This window comes from Ranitomeya imitator, chromosome 2 (assembly GCF_032444005.1).
Source record: "Ranitomeya imitator isolate aRanImi1 chromosome 2, aRanImi1.pri, whole genome shotgun sequence".
Lineage (NCBI taxonomy): Eukaryota > Metazoa > Chordata > Amphibia > Anura > Dendrobatidae > Ranitomeya > Ranitomeya imitator.
The window spans coordinates 366,906,421-366,924,653 of record NC_091283.1 but is presented as its reverse complement, the minus strand read 5'-3'; the positions used below and the strand labels follow the sequence as shown (position 1 = coordinate 366,924,653).

Sequence of the window (18,233 nt, the reverse complement as noted above, 5' to 3'; positions counted from 1 at the left end):
ATAGGAAAGCTAGGTGTCAGCCGGGCAGGGTGGGGCAAAAGATTTTGAAATCCAGTTGTGGTTCATTTTAATGAAGGTTAGATCATCTACATTTTGGGTAGCCAGACGAGTCCTTTTTTCTGTTAGTATTGAACCTGCAGCACTGAATACTCTTTCTGATAGGACACTAGCTGCCGGGCAAGCAAGCTCCTGCAATGCATATTCTGCCAATTCTGGCCAGGTGTCTAATTTGGATGCCCAGTAATCAAATGGGAATGACGGTTGAGGGAGAACGTCGATAAGGGATGAAAAATAGTTTGTAATCATACTGGACAAATGTTGTCTCCTGTCACTTTGAATTGATGCTGCAGTACCTGTCCTGTCTGCGGTCATAGAAAAATCACTCCACAACCTGGTCAGAAAACCCCTCTGGCCAACGCCACTTCTGATTTCTGCCCCTCTAACACCTCTGGTCTGCTGGCCCCTGGAGCTCGTGTGAGAACGATCACGGGCGCTGTGTGCAGGGAATGCCAGAAGCAAACGGTCAACAAGAGTTGATTGTTTTGTTGCTAATATTAGTTCCAAGTTCTCATGTGGCATAATATTTTGCAATTTGCCTTTATAGCGAGGATCAAGGAGGCAGGCCAACCAGTAATCGTCATCGTTCATCATTTTTGTAATGCGTGTGTCCCTTTTGAGGATACGCAAGGCATAATCCGCCATGTGGGCCAAAGTTCCCGTTGTCAAATCTGCGGTTGTGCTTGGTTGAGGGGCAGTTGCAGGCAAATCTACGTCACTTGTGTCCCTCAAAAAACCAGAACCCGGCCTTGCCACGCCACCAATTTCCCGTGCCCCCGGGAAAGCTTCCTCATTAAAAATATACTCATCCCCATCATCCTCCTCATCCTCCACCTCCTCTTCGCCCGGTACCTCGTCATGTACACTGCCCTGACCAGACAATCGCTGACTGTCATCAAGGCTTTCCTCTTCCTCTGGTGCAGACGCCTGATCCTTTATGTGCGTCAAACTTTGCATCAGCAGACGCATTAGGGGGATGCTCATGCTTATTATGGCGTTGTCTGCACTAACCAGCCGTGTGCATTCCTCAAAACACTGAAGGACTTGACACATGTCTTGAATCTTCGACCACTGCACACCTGACAACTCCATGTCTGCCATCCTACTGCCTGCCCGTGTATGTGTATCCTCCCACAAAAAAATAACAGCCCGCCTCTGTTCGCACAGTCTCTGAAGCATGTGCAGTGTTGAGTTCCACCTTGTTGCAACGTCTATGATTAGGCGATGCTGGGGAAGGTTCAAAGAACGCTGATAGGTCTGCATATGGCTGGAGTGTACAGGCGAACGGCGGATATGTGCGCAAAGTCCACGCACTTTGAGGAGCAGGTCGGATAACCCCGGATAACTTTTCAGGAAGCACTGCACCACCAGGTTTAAGGTGTGAGCCAGGCAAGGAATGTGTTTCAGTTGGGAAAGGGAGATGGCAGCCATGAAATTCCTTCCGTTATCACTCACTACCTTGCCTGCCTCAAGATCTACAGTGCCCAGCCACGACTGCGTTTCTTGCTGCAAGAACTCGGACAGAACTTCCGCGGTGTGTCTATTGTCGCCCAAACACTTCATAGCCAATACAGCCTGCTGACGTTTGCCAGTAGCTGCCCCATAATGGGAGACCTGGTGTGCAACAGTGGCAGGTGCGGATGGAGTGTTTGTGCGACTGCGGTCTGTGGACGAGCTCTTGCTTCTGCAGGAGGACGAGGAGGAGGAGGAGGAGGAGGGGGTGCGAACGGCTAAAGACAACTGTTTACTAGACCGTGGGCTAGGCAGAACTGTCCCAAACTTGCTGTCCCCTGTGGACCCTGAATCCACCACATTTACCCAGTGTGCCGTGATGGACACATAACGTCCCTGGCCATGCCTACTGGTCCATGCATCTGTTGTCAGGTGCACCTTTGTGCTCACAGATTGCCTGAGTGCATGGACGATGCGCTCTTTAACATGCTGGTGGAGGGCTGGGATGGCTTTTCTGGAAAAAAAGTGTCGACTGGGTAGCTCGTAGCGTGGTACAGCGTAGTCCATCAGGTCTTTGAAAGCTTCGCTTTCAACTAACCGGTAGGGCATCATCTCTAACGTGATTAGTCTAGCTATGTGGGCGTTCAAACCCTGTGTACGTGGATGCGAGGCTAAGTATTTCCTTTTTCTAACCATAGTCTCATGTAGGGTGAGCTGGACTGGAGAGCTGGAGATCGTGGAACTAGCGGGGGTGCCGGTGGACATGGCAGACTGAGAGACGGTGGGAGATGGTATTGTTGCCGCCGGTGCCCTAGATGCAGTGTTTCCTACTACGAAACTGGTGATTCCCTGACCCTGACTGCTTTGGCCTGGCAAAGATACCTGCACAGATACAGCAGGTGGTGCGCTAAATGGTGGTCCTACACTGCCGGAAGGGATGTTGCGTTGATGACTAGCTTCATTGGCCGAGGGTGCAACAACCTTAAGGGACGTTTGGTAGTTAGTCCAAGCTTTCAAATGCATGGTGGTTAAATGTCTATGCATGCAACTAGTATTGAGACTTTTCAGATTCTGACCTCTGCTTAAGGAAGTAGAACATTTTTGACAGATGACTTTGCGCTGATCAATTGGATGTTGTTTAAAAAAATGCCAGACTGCACTCTTTCTAGCATCGGATACCTTTTCAGGCATTGCAGACTGAGCTTTAACCGGATGGCCACGCTGTCCTCCACCAGGTTTTGGCTTTGCCACGCGTTTTGGGCAAGATACGGGCCCGGCAGATGGAACCTGTGGCGATGTTGATGCCTGCTGCGGCCCCTCCTCCTCCTCTGCTTCAGAACTGCCGCCGCCTGCACCCTGTTCCCCCAATGGCTGCCAATCGGGGTCAAGAACTGGGTCATCTAATAACTCTTCTTGTACCTCCTGCGCAACTTCGTCTGTGTCACCGTGTCGTTCGGTGGTATAGCGTTCGTGATGGGGCAACATAGTCTCATCAGGGTCTGATTCTTGATCAGCACCCTGCGAGGGCAATGTTGTGGTCTGAGTCAAAGGACCAGCATAGTAGTCTGGCTGTGGCTGTGCACTCCATGTCAGATTCAACTTGTAATGGGCATGGACTGTTAACTGCTTCACTTTCTAAGCCAGGGACGGTATGTGTAAAGAGCTCCATGGAGTAACCCGTTGTGTCGCCTGCTGCATTCTTCTCTGTTGTTGTTTTTGCTGAAGAGGACAAGGAAGTGACTTGTCCCTGACCGTGAACATCCACTAACGACGCGCTGCTTTTACTTTTACCAGTTTCACGAGAGGAGGCAAAAGAGCTAGAGGCTGAGTCAGCAAGATAAGCCAAAACTTGCTCTTGCTGCTCCGGCTTTAAAAGCGGTTTTCCTAATCCCAGAAAAGGGAGCGTTCGAGGCCTTGTGTAGCCGGACGACGAACCTGGCTCCACAGCTCCAGACTTAGGTGCAATATTTTTTTCCCCACGACCACCTGATGCTCCACCACTACCACTACCCTCATTACCAGCTGACAATGAACGCCCCCGGCCACGACCTCTTCCACTAGACTTCCTCATTGTTTTAAAAACGTAACCAAACTAACGTTATTTGTTGCAGTCACACAACTTACACGGTGAGCTATAACTTCAGTATGATTTAGCTACCCCTTTACAGGTTGGTGAGACCACAGCGAAAATCAGGCCCAATGTTACACACTCTTTTTTTGGTGGCTGCAAATTAGAGAGATGCCCCACACGCAGGACTGTCACTGAAGCACAAATGTTAATATTAATGTCACACTATTATTTTTTTTTTATTTTTATTTTTTTCAGGAACACTTTAGAAACCCCCCCCCAAAAAAAAAAATAGATTTTTGCAGGGAGAATTTAGAAAACAAATGTAACAAACTATATGCTTTCTATGGGCCACTGAGTGAGAGATGACGCACACAGGAATCAGGAGTGGCACACAAGCCCAGAGGCCAATATTTTTCTACCAATGATTGATGGAGTTATTTTCTCTGGTAGATTTTGGAACCCAAATCAAGGAAAAAAAATATAGGCTTTCTATGGACCACAATTGGAGAGAGAGAGAGAGAGAGAGATGGCACACCCAGGAGTCAAGACTGGCACACAAGCAGAAAGGCCAATATTAATCTCCCACTGTTTTTTTTGGTTGTTTTTTTTTTTTTTTTTTCAGGGAGACTTTAGAAAAAAAAATAATAAAAAAAATATGATTTTATCAGGAAGAATTTAGAAACCAAATAAAATAAAATGATTTTTTCAGGGAGAATTTATAAAACAAATAAAAACAAAAATAGGCGTTCTATGGCCCACTGACTGAGAGATGACGCACACAGGAGTCAGGAGTGGCACACAAGCCCAGAGGCCAATATTTTTCTACCAATGATTGATGTAGTTATTTTCTCTGGTAGATTTTGGAACCCAAATCAAGGAAAAAAAATATAGGCTTTCTATGGACCACAATTGGAGAGAGAGAGAGAGAGAGAGAGAGAGAGATGGCACACCCAGGAGTCAAGACTGGCACACAAGCAGAAAGGCCAATATTAATCTCCCACTGTTTTTTTTGTTTGTTTTTTTTTTTTCAGGGAGACTTTAGAAAAAAAAATAATAAAAAAAATATGATTTTATCAGGAAGAATTTAGAAACCAAATAAAATAAAATGATTTTTTCAGGGAGAATTTATAAAACAAATAAAAACAAAAATAGGCGTTCTATGGCCCACTGACTGAGAGATGACGCACACAGGAGTCAGGAGTGGCACACAAGCCCAGAGGCCAATATTTTTCTACCAATGATTGATGTAGTTATTTTCTCTGGTAGATTTTGAAACCCAAATCAAGGAAAAAAAATATAGGCTTTCTATGGACCACAATTGGAGAGAGAGAGAGAGAGAGATGGCACACCCAGGAGTCAAGACTGGCACACAAGCAGAAAGGCCAATATTAATCTCCCACTGTTTTTTTTGGTTGTTTTTTTTTTTTTTTTTTCAGGGAGACTTTAGAAAAAAAAATAATAAAAAAAAATATGATTTTATCAGGAAGAATTTAGAAACCAAATAAAATAAAATGATTTTTTCAGGGAGAATTTATAAAACAAATAAAAACAAAAATAGGCGTTCTATGGCCCACTGACTGAGAGATGACGCACCCAGGAGTCAAGACTGGCACACAAGCAGAAAGGCCAATATTAATCTCCCACTGTTTTTTTTTTTTTTTTTTTTTTTTCAGGGAGACTTTAGAAAAAAAAATAATAAAAAAAATATGATTTTATCAGGAAGAATTTAGAAACCAAATAAAATAAAATGATTTTTTCAGGGAGAATTTAGAAAACAAATAAAACCAAAAATAGGCGTTCTATGGCCCACTGACTGAGAGAGAGAGAGAGATGGCACGCTTAGTACTGGCACACAAGCCCAAAGGGCAATATTAATCTCCCTTTTTTTTTCAGGGAGAATTTCTAAAACCCAAAAAAAAAAAAAAATAGGCTTTCTATGGCCCACTATTTGTGAGAGAGATGGGACGCTCAGGACTGGCACAGAAGCCCAGAGGCCAATATTAATCTCCCTTTTTTTCTGGGAGAATTTATAAAACCAAAAAAATATTTAAATAGGCTTTCTATGGCCCACTATTTGTGAGAGAGATGGCACGCTCAGGACTGGCACAGATGGCACGCTCACAACTGGCACACAACCCCAGAGGCCAATATTAATCTCCCTTTTTTTCAGGGAGAATTTATAAAACCAAAAAAAAAAATTAAATAGGCTTTCTATGGCCCACTATTTGTGAGAGAGATGGCACGCTCAGGGCTGGCACAGATGGCACGCTCACAACTGGCACACAAGCCCAGAGGCCAATATTAATCTCCCTTTTTTCAGGGAAAATTTATAAAACCAAAAAAAAAATTAAATAGGCTTTCTATGGCCCACTATTTGTGAGAGAGATGGCACGCTCAGGACTGGCACAGATGGCACGCTCACAACTGGCACACAAGCCCAGAGGCCAATATTAATCTCCCTTTTTTTCAGGGAGAATTTATAAAACCAAAAAAAAAATTAAATAGGCTTTCTATGGCCCACTATTTGTGAGAGAGATGGCACGCTCAGGGCTGGCACAGATGGCACGCTCAGGACTGGCACACAAGCCCAGAGGCCAATATTAATCTCCCTTTTTTTCAGGGAGAATTTATAAAACCCAAAAAAAAATAAAATAGGCTTTCTATGGCCCACTATTTGTGAGAGAGATGGCACACTCAGGACTGGCACACAAGCACAAAGGCCAATATTAATCTCCCACTGTATTTTTATCAGGGAGAATTTATACACCCCACAAAAAAAAATACAGAAAAATGAAAAGGCTTTCTATGGCCCACTATGTGAGAGAGATGGCACACACAGGGATGGCACTCTAGCAGAAATGCCAAATTGCCAATCTTAATCTCCCACCAAAAAAAAAAAAAAAAAAAAACAGGGAATGTCCTACAATTACTATCTCCCTGCCTGCAGTAATCTCAGCCAGGTATGGCAGGCAGCTACTATCTCCCTGCCTGCAGTAATCTCAGCCAGGTATGGCAGGCAGCAATAAGGAGTGGACTGATGCACAAATGAAATAAAAAGTGTGGACAAACAAAAAAGATAGCTGTGCAGAAAGGAAGGAACAAGAGGATTTGTGCTTTGAAAAAAGCAGTTGGTTTGCACAGCGGCGTACACACAGCAATGCAGCTATCAGGGAGCCTTCTAGGGCAGCCCAATGAGCTACAGCGCTGAGGGGAAAAAAAAAACAAAAAACTTCCACTGTCCCTGCACACCGAGGGTGGTGTTGGACAGTGCAAATCGCTGCAGCACAAGCGGTTTGGTGGTTAATGGACCCTGCCTAACGCTATCCCTGCTTCTGACAAAGCGGCAGCAACCTCTCCCTAAGCTCAGATCAGCAGCAGTAAGATGGCGGTCGGCGGGAACGCCTCTTTATAGCCCCTGTGACGTCGCAGACAGCAAGCCAATCACTGCAATGCCCTTCTCTAAGATGGTGGGGACCAGGACCTATGTCATCACGCTGCCCACACTCTGCGTTTACCTTCATTGGCTGAGAAATGGCGCTTTTCGCGTCATTGAAACGCGACTTTGGCGCGAAAGTCGCGTACCGCATGGCCGACCCCGCACAGGGGTCGGATCGGGTTTCATGAAACCCCGACTTAGCCAAAAGTCGGCGACTTTTGAAAATGTTCGACCCGTTTCGCTCAACCCTAATAATGACCTCAGTTGTGTAGTCTGTATTCAAATCAGAGAAAATCACACATTGCTAGAGTTGAGCGAATTTGTACCAAATAAGCTGCAGAGGGAACCCGGATACATGGAGCGCTCCGGCTGATCAGCTGTGGCTCCGTGGCTACATGTGTTGTGGCTGTGTCACTGTACCGGCACATACATGGAGCGTCTGTGAGAATGCTGCCAGCTGCCTAACAGCAAGTAAATCTCAATAACACACATGGCTCTGATCCGTACACCTCATACACACAGCTCTGCTGCGTACACACATGACTCTGCTCCGTACACCTCGTACACACACGGCTCCAATCCGTACACCCCGTACACACACGGCTCCGCTCCGTACACCTCGTACACACACGGCTCTGCTTCGTACACCCCGTACACACACGGCTCCGCTCCGTACACCTCATGCACACACGGCTCTGCTCCGTACACCCCGTACACACACGGCTCCGCTCCATACACCTCGTACACACAAGGCTCCGCTCTGTACACCTCGTACACAAAAGGCTCCGCTCTGTACACCTCGTACACAAAAGGCTCCGCTCTGTACACCTCGTACACACAGCTCTGCTGAGTACACACACGACTCCGCTCCGTACACCTTGTATGCGCACGGCTCCACACACCTCGTACACACACGGCTCCGCTCCGTACACACACGGCTCTGCTACATCCACCCTGTAACCCCCTCCTGACCCCAAACATAAACTTCCCCTCATCCAGCACCATGACAACCAGCACAGCAGAGTCCTGCATACACTGAGGCCCCTGATCATGTGACCCCTGACTCCTCCCCTCCTGTGACCTCATCACAGGTCCTGTGCGCACAGAGCAGCCATATATGTGGTGTGCGGCTCTGCAGGTGGAGGTAGGTGCTGGAGATTCCCCATTACTGGGCGCTGGGGGCAGTAACCCCTTCAGTGCTGTATTGTTCCTGTGCACCTTTGAGTCTCTTATGTAATGTCTCAGCGGTTAGGTCACTATGTCTGACATCAGTTATCTATGACTGTAATGGGATGTTGGGACATAGGATATGTTCAGACAAAGTCATACAACATTTCCATGTTCTCTGAAGGAGAGAATGGCTAATGAAATCAATGATTAACCTTCCATAAGCTAGTAGTATATGTGGTGTGGCAAGATGGCGTCTACATCCTTGAAGGAGCCCTGGAATCCTTGGAATGTGAGGTGGATCCACTGAAGACCATATGAGGAATAGACCTAGCACCGACTGACACAACCCTGCTGAGAAGCTCTGCAGCGCCCTCTTCCTGTTTGCTACATGCTCTTTTGTTTATACTAATAAAGTTCAGTTCTGTTCCAGCTCTTGCCCAGAGAGGAGTGCACATCTGACCCTGTTTCCGATGTGTTCTATGCATGCATTTATCAGGTCGGGCAGGCAATCACGAAGAGCTCACCTTAAGAGATCATCCCAATAGTTCTATCTCCTCATATGTTCCCTTCTTATCTCCAGTAGGTGTATGTACACAGGATCCTTTATGATGTTACATTGTCCTCTTTCAGGTCCCTACAATATCGGATCCTTTCAGTGGAGATCTTCTATAGAAGAGAAATTTCCTAATTGACCCATCAAGGATGGATAGGGACAGGGACAAGATGGAGAGGATATTACACCTCACCCTAGAGATCCTCTTCCGGCTTACTGGAGAGGTGAGAGATTCTGATGACGTCACATTACATCATTCTTATCTATGGTAATAACAGATGGACAGAACTGGAGAGGTGAGGACTCTGGAAATGTCTGTAGTGAGATTTATTAATGTGTCTCTCCATAACCAGGATTACACAGTAGTGAAGAAGACCTCTAGTGAGCGCTGTCAGGTCCCTGTGTCTGAGAGATGGGGAAGACCCCTGAGCCCAATCACGGGGCCTCCACCTCACCCCCTGATACATGAGGACATCAATGACCAGAAGATTCTAGAACTCACCTACAAGATGATTGAGCTGCAGACTGGAGAGGTGACACTGCTGGGAATGCTGGGATATTATACAGTAATGCTATGAAGGGATCAGGGGGATGACGGTATCATTGTATGTGTCAGGTTCCTATAAGGTGTCAGGATGTCACTGTCTATTTCTCCATGGAGGAGTGGGAGTATTTAGAAGGACACAAAGATCTGTACAAGGACGTCATGATGGAGGTTCCGCAGCCTCTCACATCACCAGGTAATAGACAGGACTAAATACACACGGCCTATAATTATCTGTATGTTAAGAATGAATTCAGTCCCTGTATGTGTTTCCTCCAGTTCTATCCAGTAAGAGGACAACACCAGAGAGATGTCCCCGTCCTCTTCTTCCACAGGACTGTAAACAAGAAAATCCCAATGTTCCTCAGGATCATCAGGTAGATGGAGAGAAGGTGTCATGAGATTTCCCATATGATGTGTAGACGACTGTGAAGGTCTTGTGTTCAGTCTTGTTTTATCCACCAGTATTATATGTTTTATACTTGTGTAATGAGAACGGTGGAGATGGCAGGATTAGAGCTGATCATAGATGTGACTTCTCCATCTGTCTGTGACTTTTACAATATTTGTTTCAGGGTGAAGATCTGACCCATATTAATACTACAGAGACATATGTGAGGGGTGATGAACGACGTGAAGAGGAGATTCCTACAGATGACTACACAGGTGAGTAGTAATCACTAAATGCAGAGAAGTCCCAGATTCTTCTCAGTTACTTGATGTGGCTGTTTATTCGGTGATTAGTCCGGCTGTACGATATCAAGCAGGAACACAGTATGCAGTGACGGACGGGATGGAGAGCAAGAGTTAACAGGTTTTTTTTTTACAGGGGAAACACTCCACGCAGGGATGTAAAGAGTTAAGTGGTGTAAGTGACGAAACAAGTATGACAGTAAAAATAACAACAATATGGGAACACGGGTTACAGGAAGTCCAAACACTGCAGCTCCTGCTGTGTACTGTATAGCGTCGGCAACGGCGAGCGCAGTGTCCTTTATTAATGGGGTTCAGCAAACAACAATACCCCGTCATCTGGTGACAGTGGTCGGTCTCCGGTACCTTCCACTGCCCCTAGTCCATATACTGTAGATGCCTCCAAGATTACGGGCCATGGTAGTGTCTAAGCCCGATATGTTTCCTGTACTACTCTCCTGACAGCCACGGTAATACCGGTCATGGTCTTGTACGAGCCCAGTGTGGCTCGGTAGGTGTTTAATGACCCAGTCGGGGTGCGAAGGTCTGTACTGTCCCCGGTCACTCTTATGGGGCATGTGTGTAGTACTCACGGACACGTAGACCGGACTCTCACCGCACGTCTCTCTCTCCCTGGTGTCTGCAGTTGGCGACGGGCGATGACAGGCACTGGCTTGTACGCTGCTGGTGCTCTCAGGGCAGGCACTTATCTCTCTGGCTGCTGCACAGCTATCTCAGCTCCGCTCGGTCTGTAAGGCTCGTCTGGGGGTATAATGCTCTGCGCCGCATGCTATGGGGCTCCTCCTATATGGCCCGTCGCCACACCGGTACACTCGGATGGGTGAAGCAGAGCGTACTGCTCTGCGTGTCAATCTCCACACCGCTCTCTGCGCTGCTCCCCACACTCCTCTCTGCCGGCGCCAGACTACTCCATTTCACGCACTACAAATTTTATTCCTCTGCTCCCTTTTCTGGCTCTCTCCACCCTTTTCCTTCCCCAGGAAGGTTCTCCTTGCTCGGGCTTCCCCCAGACAGCAGGGGAAGGTCCGCCCACACTAAGGCTTCCCCCCCGATCACAGGATGCAGCCTTTCTATTTCCGGACCCTGCAGGTACCCGCGGTCTGGTTTACCTCCTTACACGGCCATATTACAGTCATGTGGACACAATTCTGCCACTAGACCACTGCCTGCTCCTCTACCCAAAACTTTTCTTATTTGTGTAGTACTCACACTACATCTTCTCTTTCTAAAGGTTCGCTAGGTATGATATGTTTGATTGCAGTATAATTAGTCCTTTTCCCACTTGTGAATCTGCAAATGACTGGAAGTCTTTAAAAAACGTCTCTAAAGTGTCTGCAAATGTATGACATCTAAATTTAAGACATTTTCGCTTTGGACCATGTTAAAATGGCTAAGATGTAGTCATAAAACTCAACTGACAGACAATATTGGCTCATACGCAGGCCCGGCATCAATATGCTGCACACCCGGGCAAGTATTGGGGCCCAGAGCAAGCAGAGAGCCCACTAGCCATTGGATAAACCAGCATGCAATGGGGCCCATGAGTCGGGGGGGGGGGGCGGTGCCAACGCCCACGTACTTTAACCTGTTTGAAATAGACAACTCTCCTAATTCCCTGCTGGCCGCAGGTCTCGTCTCTTTCATGTCTCCTGATTCTGACATCTCAGTGTGATCACTAGAGTTGAGCGACCTTGACCTTTTTAGAGTCGAGCCGGGTTTCGCGAAACCCGACTATCTCAAAAGTCGGGTCGAGTGAAATCGGCCGATTATGACGTAAAGTCGGGATCGACCGAAACACGAAACCCAATGCAAGTCAATGGGGCAGCATAGTCGGCAGTGAGTGGGGGCCAGGAAAACACCTAGAGTGCCCATTTTAATGTCAAAACCATCCATTCTTCTTAATGAAGCTTGTCAAGCGTAATTTACCTTATAATAATTGTAAGGCATTTGAAATTGGGGGTCATTTGGCTAAAGTTGTGGTGGGTAGGGCTGGTTCAAGTAATTAGTGGGCCCAGGAAATCTGGACCACGTCACGGCAGTGGAGCAGGGAGAGGTAAGTATTTCAACTTTGCAAGTGCTGTGAACCTGAGCAAGCAGGGGGGGCCCACTCGTTGGCATTGGCACTGGCACAGGGCCCCTCAAAGTACAGCGGTGTGTTTGCACGGCGGGGGCGCCTCCCACCGGCAGCAACACTTTTGCGTACTATGAGAGGCCCTGTGCCAGTGACGTCGCCAACTAGTATCCCTCCCCCCACCTGATGAAGGAACCTGCACTTTCATCTGCACCTTCCTCTTTGTCCCCGTGTAGGGTGGTATGGTATGCGGGAAGAGCAACCTGACTTTCAGCAGGGTCACAATGTTGTTGTGTAGCGTGCACGGGGAATGTTGCGTTATGGGTCAATGTACCAGCAGACTCATCTATCACTGGCTGGGCAATGGGCAGGATGAGGAGGAAACACAGATATAGGCCCAAAGAATAAAGTTGGCTAAATGCAGTTCAAAATTGGTAACACAGGAATAACCAGGGGGCATTGCAGTGGAGGACAACTGGAATGAGAGGCTGACACAGAGAGTAGGCCCAAATCAGTAAGTAGTCGAAATGCAGTTCAAAATTGGCAACCGTAGTAAACAGGCGGCACAGCTTTGTTCAGTGGAGGAGAACAGCAAGGAGTGGCAGACACCGATAGTAGGCCCCAACCCAACTAGTAGGCCAAATGCAGTCTAACATTAACAACTACTTAACGAGCGCCTGAAAACGGAATTTCAGGACAGGAAACCAGGAGAACAGCAAGGAGTGGCAGACACCGATAGTAGGCCCCAAACCAACTAGTACGCCAAATGCAGTTGTTCCGTTTAACCACAATTTAATGAGAGCCTGAAGATAGAAGTTCAGGAAAGGCAACCTGGAGGACACCTTGGAGTGGAACACACCATCTCTCTACACCCCATACCCAATTTGTAGGCCTAATGCAGTGTAGTTTCCAAGAACTACTAAACGAGAGCCGGAAGATCGAAGCTCAGGAAAGGCAACCTGGAGAACACCTTGGAGTGGAACACACCATCTCTCTACACCCCATACCCAATTTGTAGGCCTAATGCAGCGTAGTGTCCAACAACTACTAAACGAGAGCATGAAGATCGAAGCATTGGCGAGGAAACCTGGGGAACACCTTGGAGTGGAACACACCATCTCTCTACACCCCATACCCAATTTGTAGGCCTAATGCAGCGTAGTTTCCAACAACTACTAAACGAGAGCCGGAAGATCGAAGCTCAGGAAAGGCAACCTGGAGAACACCTTGGAGTGGAACACACCATCTCTCTACACCCCATACCCAATTTGTAGGCCTAATGCAGTGTAGTTTCCAAGAACTACTAAACGAGAGCCGGAAGATCGAAGCTCAGGAAAGGCAACCTGGAGAACACCTTGGAGTGGAACACACCATCTCTCTACACCCCATACCCAATTTGTAGGCCTAATGCAGCGTAGTTTCCAACAACTACTAAACGAGAGCCGGAAGATCGAAGCTCAGGAAAGGCAACCTGGAGAACACCTTGGAGTGGAACACACCATCTCTCTACACCCCATACCCAATTTGTAGGCCTAATGCAGTGTAGTTTCCAAGAACTACTAAACGAGAGCCGGAAGATCGAAGCTCAGGAAAGGCAACCTGGAGAACACCTTGGAGTGGAACACACCATCTCTCTACACCCCATACCCAATTTGTAGGCCTAATGCAGTGTAGTTTCCAACAACTACTAAACGAGAGCCGGAAGATCGAAGCTCAGGAAAGGCAACCTGGAGAACACCTTGGAGTGGAACACACCATCTCTCTCCACCCGATACCCATTTTGTAGGCCTAATGCAGTGTAGTTTTCTACAACTACTAAACGAGAGTCGGAAGACCGAAGCAATGGCAAGGAAACCTGGAGAACACCTTGGAGTGTAACACACCATCTCTCTCCACCCCATACCCAATTTGTAGGCCTAATGCAGCCTACTTTCCGACAACTACTAAACGAGAGCATGAAGATCGAAGCTCAGGAAAGGCAACCTGGGGAACACCTTGGAGTGTAACAAACCCTCTCTCTACACCACGGAAGGGCTGATTCTTAGGAAGGAAGGCTGTCGGAAAGAAGCAGGGCGCGTCCGAGGGTGATTATATTCTTATTAGGTATATACTCAACCTCGGACGCGCCCTGCTTCTTTATTTGTAATGAATGTTTATTTGCAATGTGGTTTTGACTTACTCTATTTTTTTGGTAAATAATGATTTTATTATTTTCATTGTTTTGCATCTTCTTGGCAATAATATAAAGAAGACGCGACAGGACAACACTCGGTGGATGCCATATCTGTGTTTTAAATTGAAAAAAACTTTCAGTTAACTACTTGCAGGAGAAAGTTATTGTAGCTGGTGGCCATTTTTAGTACTGTACCAGATTTTTGTTGTATGTGTTTGTTTTTAATGTTAAAATGTCTGCATTTGATATCTCTCCAGTATTTTCTTTTTTATAAGCAAAATACTTATTTTTATATTTTCTGATGTTGGTTCAAGGGGTACACGGGCAGCAGTAGACAGTTCAGTGGAGGCCTAGTGGAAGGAGGGACCGCAGACAGGCTTCGAAGCCCTAACATAATAAATTGGGCTGGCTGTAGGCAATTTAAAATTGGTTCCAGGGGAACACGGGCAGCAGTAGACAGGTCAGTGGAGGCCTAGTGGAAGGAGGGACCGCAGACAGGCTTGTAAGCCCTAACATAATAAATTGGGCTGGCTGTAGGCAATTTAAAATTGGTTCCAGGGGAACACGGGCAGCAGTAGACAGGTCAGTGGAGGTCTAGTGGAAGGAGGGACCGCAGACAGGCTTCGAAGCCCTAACATAATAAATTGGGCTGGCTGTAGGCAATTTAAAATTGGTTCCAGGGGAACACGGGCAGCAGTAGACAGGTCAGTGGAGGCCTAGTGGAAGGAGGGACCGCAGACAGGCTTCGAAGCCCTAACATAATAAATTGGGCTGGCTGTAGGCAATTTAAAATTGGTTCCAGGGGAACACGGGCAGCAGTAGACAGGTCAGTGGAGGCCTAGTGGAAGGAGGGACCGCAGACAGGCTTGGAAGCCCTAACATAATCAATTGGGCTGGCTGTAGGCAATTTAAAATTGGTTCCAGGGGAACACGGGCAGCAGTAGACAGGTCAGTGGAGGCCTAGTGGAAGGAGGGACCGCAGACAGGCTTCGAAGCCCTAACATAATAAATTGGGCTGGCTGTAGGCAATTTAAAATTGGTTCCAGGGGAACACGGGCAGCAGTAGACAGGTCAGTGGAGGCCTAGTAGAAGGAGGGACCGCAGACAGGCTTCGAAGCCCTAACATAATAAATTGGGCTGGCTGTAGGCAATTTAAAATTGGTTCCAGGGGAACACGGGCAGCAGTAGACAGGTCAGTGGAGGCCTAGTGGAAGGCGGGACCGCAGACAGGCTTCGAAGCCCTAACATAATAAATTGGGCTGGCTGTAGGCAATTTAAAATTGGTTCCAGGGGAACACGGGCGGCAGTAGACAGGTCAGTGGAGGCCTAGTGGAAGGAGGGACCGCAGACAGGCTTCGAAGCCCTAACATAATAAATTGGGCTGGCTGTAGGCAATTTAAAATTGGTTCCAGGGGAACACGGGCGGCAGTAGACAGGTCAGTGGAGGCCTAGTGGAAGGAGGGACCGCAGACAGGCTTCGAAGCCCTAACATAATAAATTGGGCTGGCTGTAGGCAATTTAAAATTGGTTCCAGGGGAACACGGGCGGCAGTAGACAGGTCAGTGGAGGCCTAGTGGAAGGAGGGACCGCAGACAGGCTTCGAAGCCCTAACATAATAAATTGGGCTGGCTGTAGGCAATTTAAAATTGGTTCCAGGGGAACACGGGCGGCAGTAGACAGGTCAGTGGAGGCCTAGTGGAAGGAGGGACCGCAGACAGGCTTCGAAGCCCTAACATAATCAATTGGGCTGGCTGTAGGCAATTTAAAATTGGTTCCAGGGGAACACGGGCGGCAGTAGACAGGTCAGTGGAGGCCTAGTGGAAGGAGGGACCGCAGACAGGCTTCGAAGCCCTAACATAATCAATTGGGCTGGCTGTAGGCAATTTAAAATTGGTTCCAGGGGAACACGGGCAGCAGTAGACAGGTCAGTGGAGGCCTAGTGGAAGGAGGGACCGCAGACAGGCTTCGAAGCCCTAACATAAAAAATTGGGCTGGCTGTAGGCAATTTAAAATTGGTTCCAGGGGAACACGGGCGGCAGTAGACAGGTCAGTGGAGGCCTAAAGGAATGAGGGACCGCAGACAGGCTTCGAAGCCCTAACATAATCAATTGGGCTGGCTGTAGGCAATTTAAAATTGGTTCCAGGGGAACACGGGCAGCAGTAGACAGGTCAGTGGAGGCCTAGTGGAAGGAGGGACCGCAGACAGGCTTCGAAGGCCTAACATAAGAAAAATGTCAATACAATGGTATTGACAGTGCCAGGCATTGAAGGATGTCAGCGCATAGACTAAACATTGGTGGAGCTGTGAGAGAAAATTTTGCAAGTCGTAGAGCACTGTTTGACCTGGGGGGGGGGGACTGTCTTGTGGCCGGCGGTACAGGCCCAGGGCCCCTCATATTACAACGGTGTGTCTGACGTTGGGTGCGCACCACCACCGCCAGACACTTTATTGTACTATGAGGGACCTAGTGGCAGTGCCGTCGACCAAAAGCGGGCACACCCACCTCTTCAGACAAACAGTACTCTCACGGGTGCTGGCGCCAAGTGGCGATACCACGGCCCCGTGTGGGGACTTTGGCCATTTAGGGAGGTGTTAACATGTCGGATGCTGGACAATCAGGTGCTGCAAATTACGAGATTGGAAAAGTCGTTCAGAATAGTCCACAGGCAAGACCTTTACATAGGAATGCTAGGTGTCAGCCGGGCAAGGTGGGGCAAAAGATTTCGAAATCCAGTTGTGGTTCATTTTAATGAAGGTTAGATCATCTACATTTTGGGTAGCCAGACGAGTCCTTTTTTCTGTTAGTATTGAACCTGCAGCACTGAATACTCTTTCTGATAGGACACTAGCTGCCGGGCAAGCAAGCTCCTGCAATGCATATTCTGCCAATTCTGGCCAGGTGTCTAATTTTGATGCCCAGTAATCAAATGGGAATGACGGTTGAGGGAGAACATCGATAAGGGATGAAAAATAGTTTGTAACCATACTGGACAAATGTTGTCTCCTGTCACTTTGAATTGATGCTGCAGTACCTGTCCTGTCTGCGGTCATAGCAAAATCACTCCACAACCTGGTCAGAAAACCCCTCTGGCCAACGCCACTTCTGATTTCTGCCCCTCTAACTCCTCTGGTCTGCTGGCCCCTGCAGCTCGTGTGAGAACGATCACGGGCGCTGTGTGCAGGGAATGCCAGAAGCAAACGGTCAACAAGAGTTGATTGTTTGGTTGCTAATATTAGTTCCAAGTTCTCATGTGGCATTATATTTTGCAATTTGCCTTTATAGCGAGGATCAAGGAGGCAGGCCAACCAGTAATCATAGTAACATAGTTAGTAAGGCCGAAAAAAGACATTTGTCCATCCAGTTCAGCCTATATTCCATCATAATAAATACCCAGATCTACGTCCTTCTACAGAACCTAATAATTGTATGATACAATATTGTTCTGCTCCAGGAAGACATCCAGGCCTCTCTTGAACCCCTCGACTGAGTTCGCCATCACCACCTCCTCAGGCAAGCAATTCCAGATTCTCACTGCCCTAACAGTAAAGAATCCTCTTCTATGTTGGTGGAAAAACCTTCTCTCCTCCAGACGCAAAGAATGCCCCCTTGTGCCCGTCACCTTCCTTGGTATAAACAGATCCTCAGCGAGATATTTGTATTGTCCCCTTATATACTTATACATGGTTATTAGATCGCCCCTCAGTCGTCTTTTTTCTAGACTAAATAATCCTAATTTCGCTAATCTATCTGGGTATTGTAGTTCTCCCATCCCCTTTATTAATTTTGTTGCCCTCCTTTGTACTCTCTCTAGTTCCATTATATCCTTCCTGAGCACCGGTGGCCAAAACTGGACACAGTACTCCATGTGCGGTCTAACTAGGGATTTGTACAGAGGCAGTATAATGCTCTCATCATGTGTATCCAGACCTCTTTTAATGCACCCCATGATCCTGTTTGCCTTGGCAGCTGCTGCCTGGCACTGGCTGCTCC

At 47.5% G+C, this 18,233-nt stretch overlaps 1 protein-coding gene across 2 annotated transcripts in view; it reads left to right on the top strand.

Moving 5' to 3' along the window:
- The first annotated feature begins 8,094 nt into the window (after positions 1-8,094).
- LOC138663906 (zinc finger protein 773-like) overlaps positions 8,095-18,233 on the top strand; it is a 44,242-nt gene continuing 34,103 nt past the window's right edge. Inside the window, exons 1-6 of one of the 2 annotated variants that reach the window (XM_069750271.1) lie at positions 8,095-8,160; positions 8,817-8,963; positions 9,093-9,272; positions 9,356-9,479; positions 9,563-9,660; positions 9,859-9,949. In XM_069750271.1, the coding sequence (XP_069606372.1) occupies positions 8,889-8,963; positions 9,093-9,272; positions 9,356-9,479; positions 9,563-9,660; positions 9,859-9,949 (568 nt within the window). In that variant the 5' untranslated portion in view covers positions 8,095-8,160; positions 8,817-8,888. The remainder of the gene's footprint in view (positions 8,161-8,816; positions 8,964-9,092; positions 9,273-9,355; positions 9,480-9,562; positions 9,661-9,858; positions 9,950-18,233) is intronic. The other variant, XM_069750272.1, reaches the window with a different exon arrangement.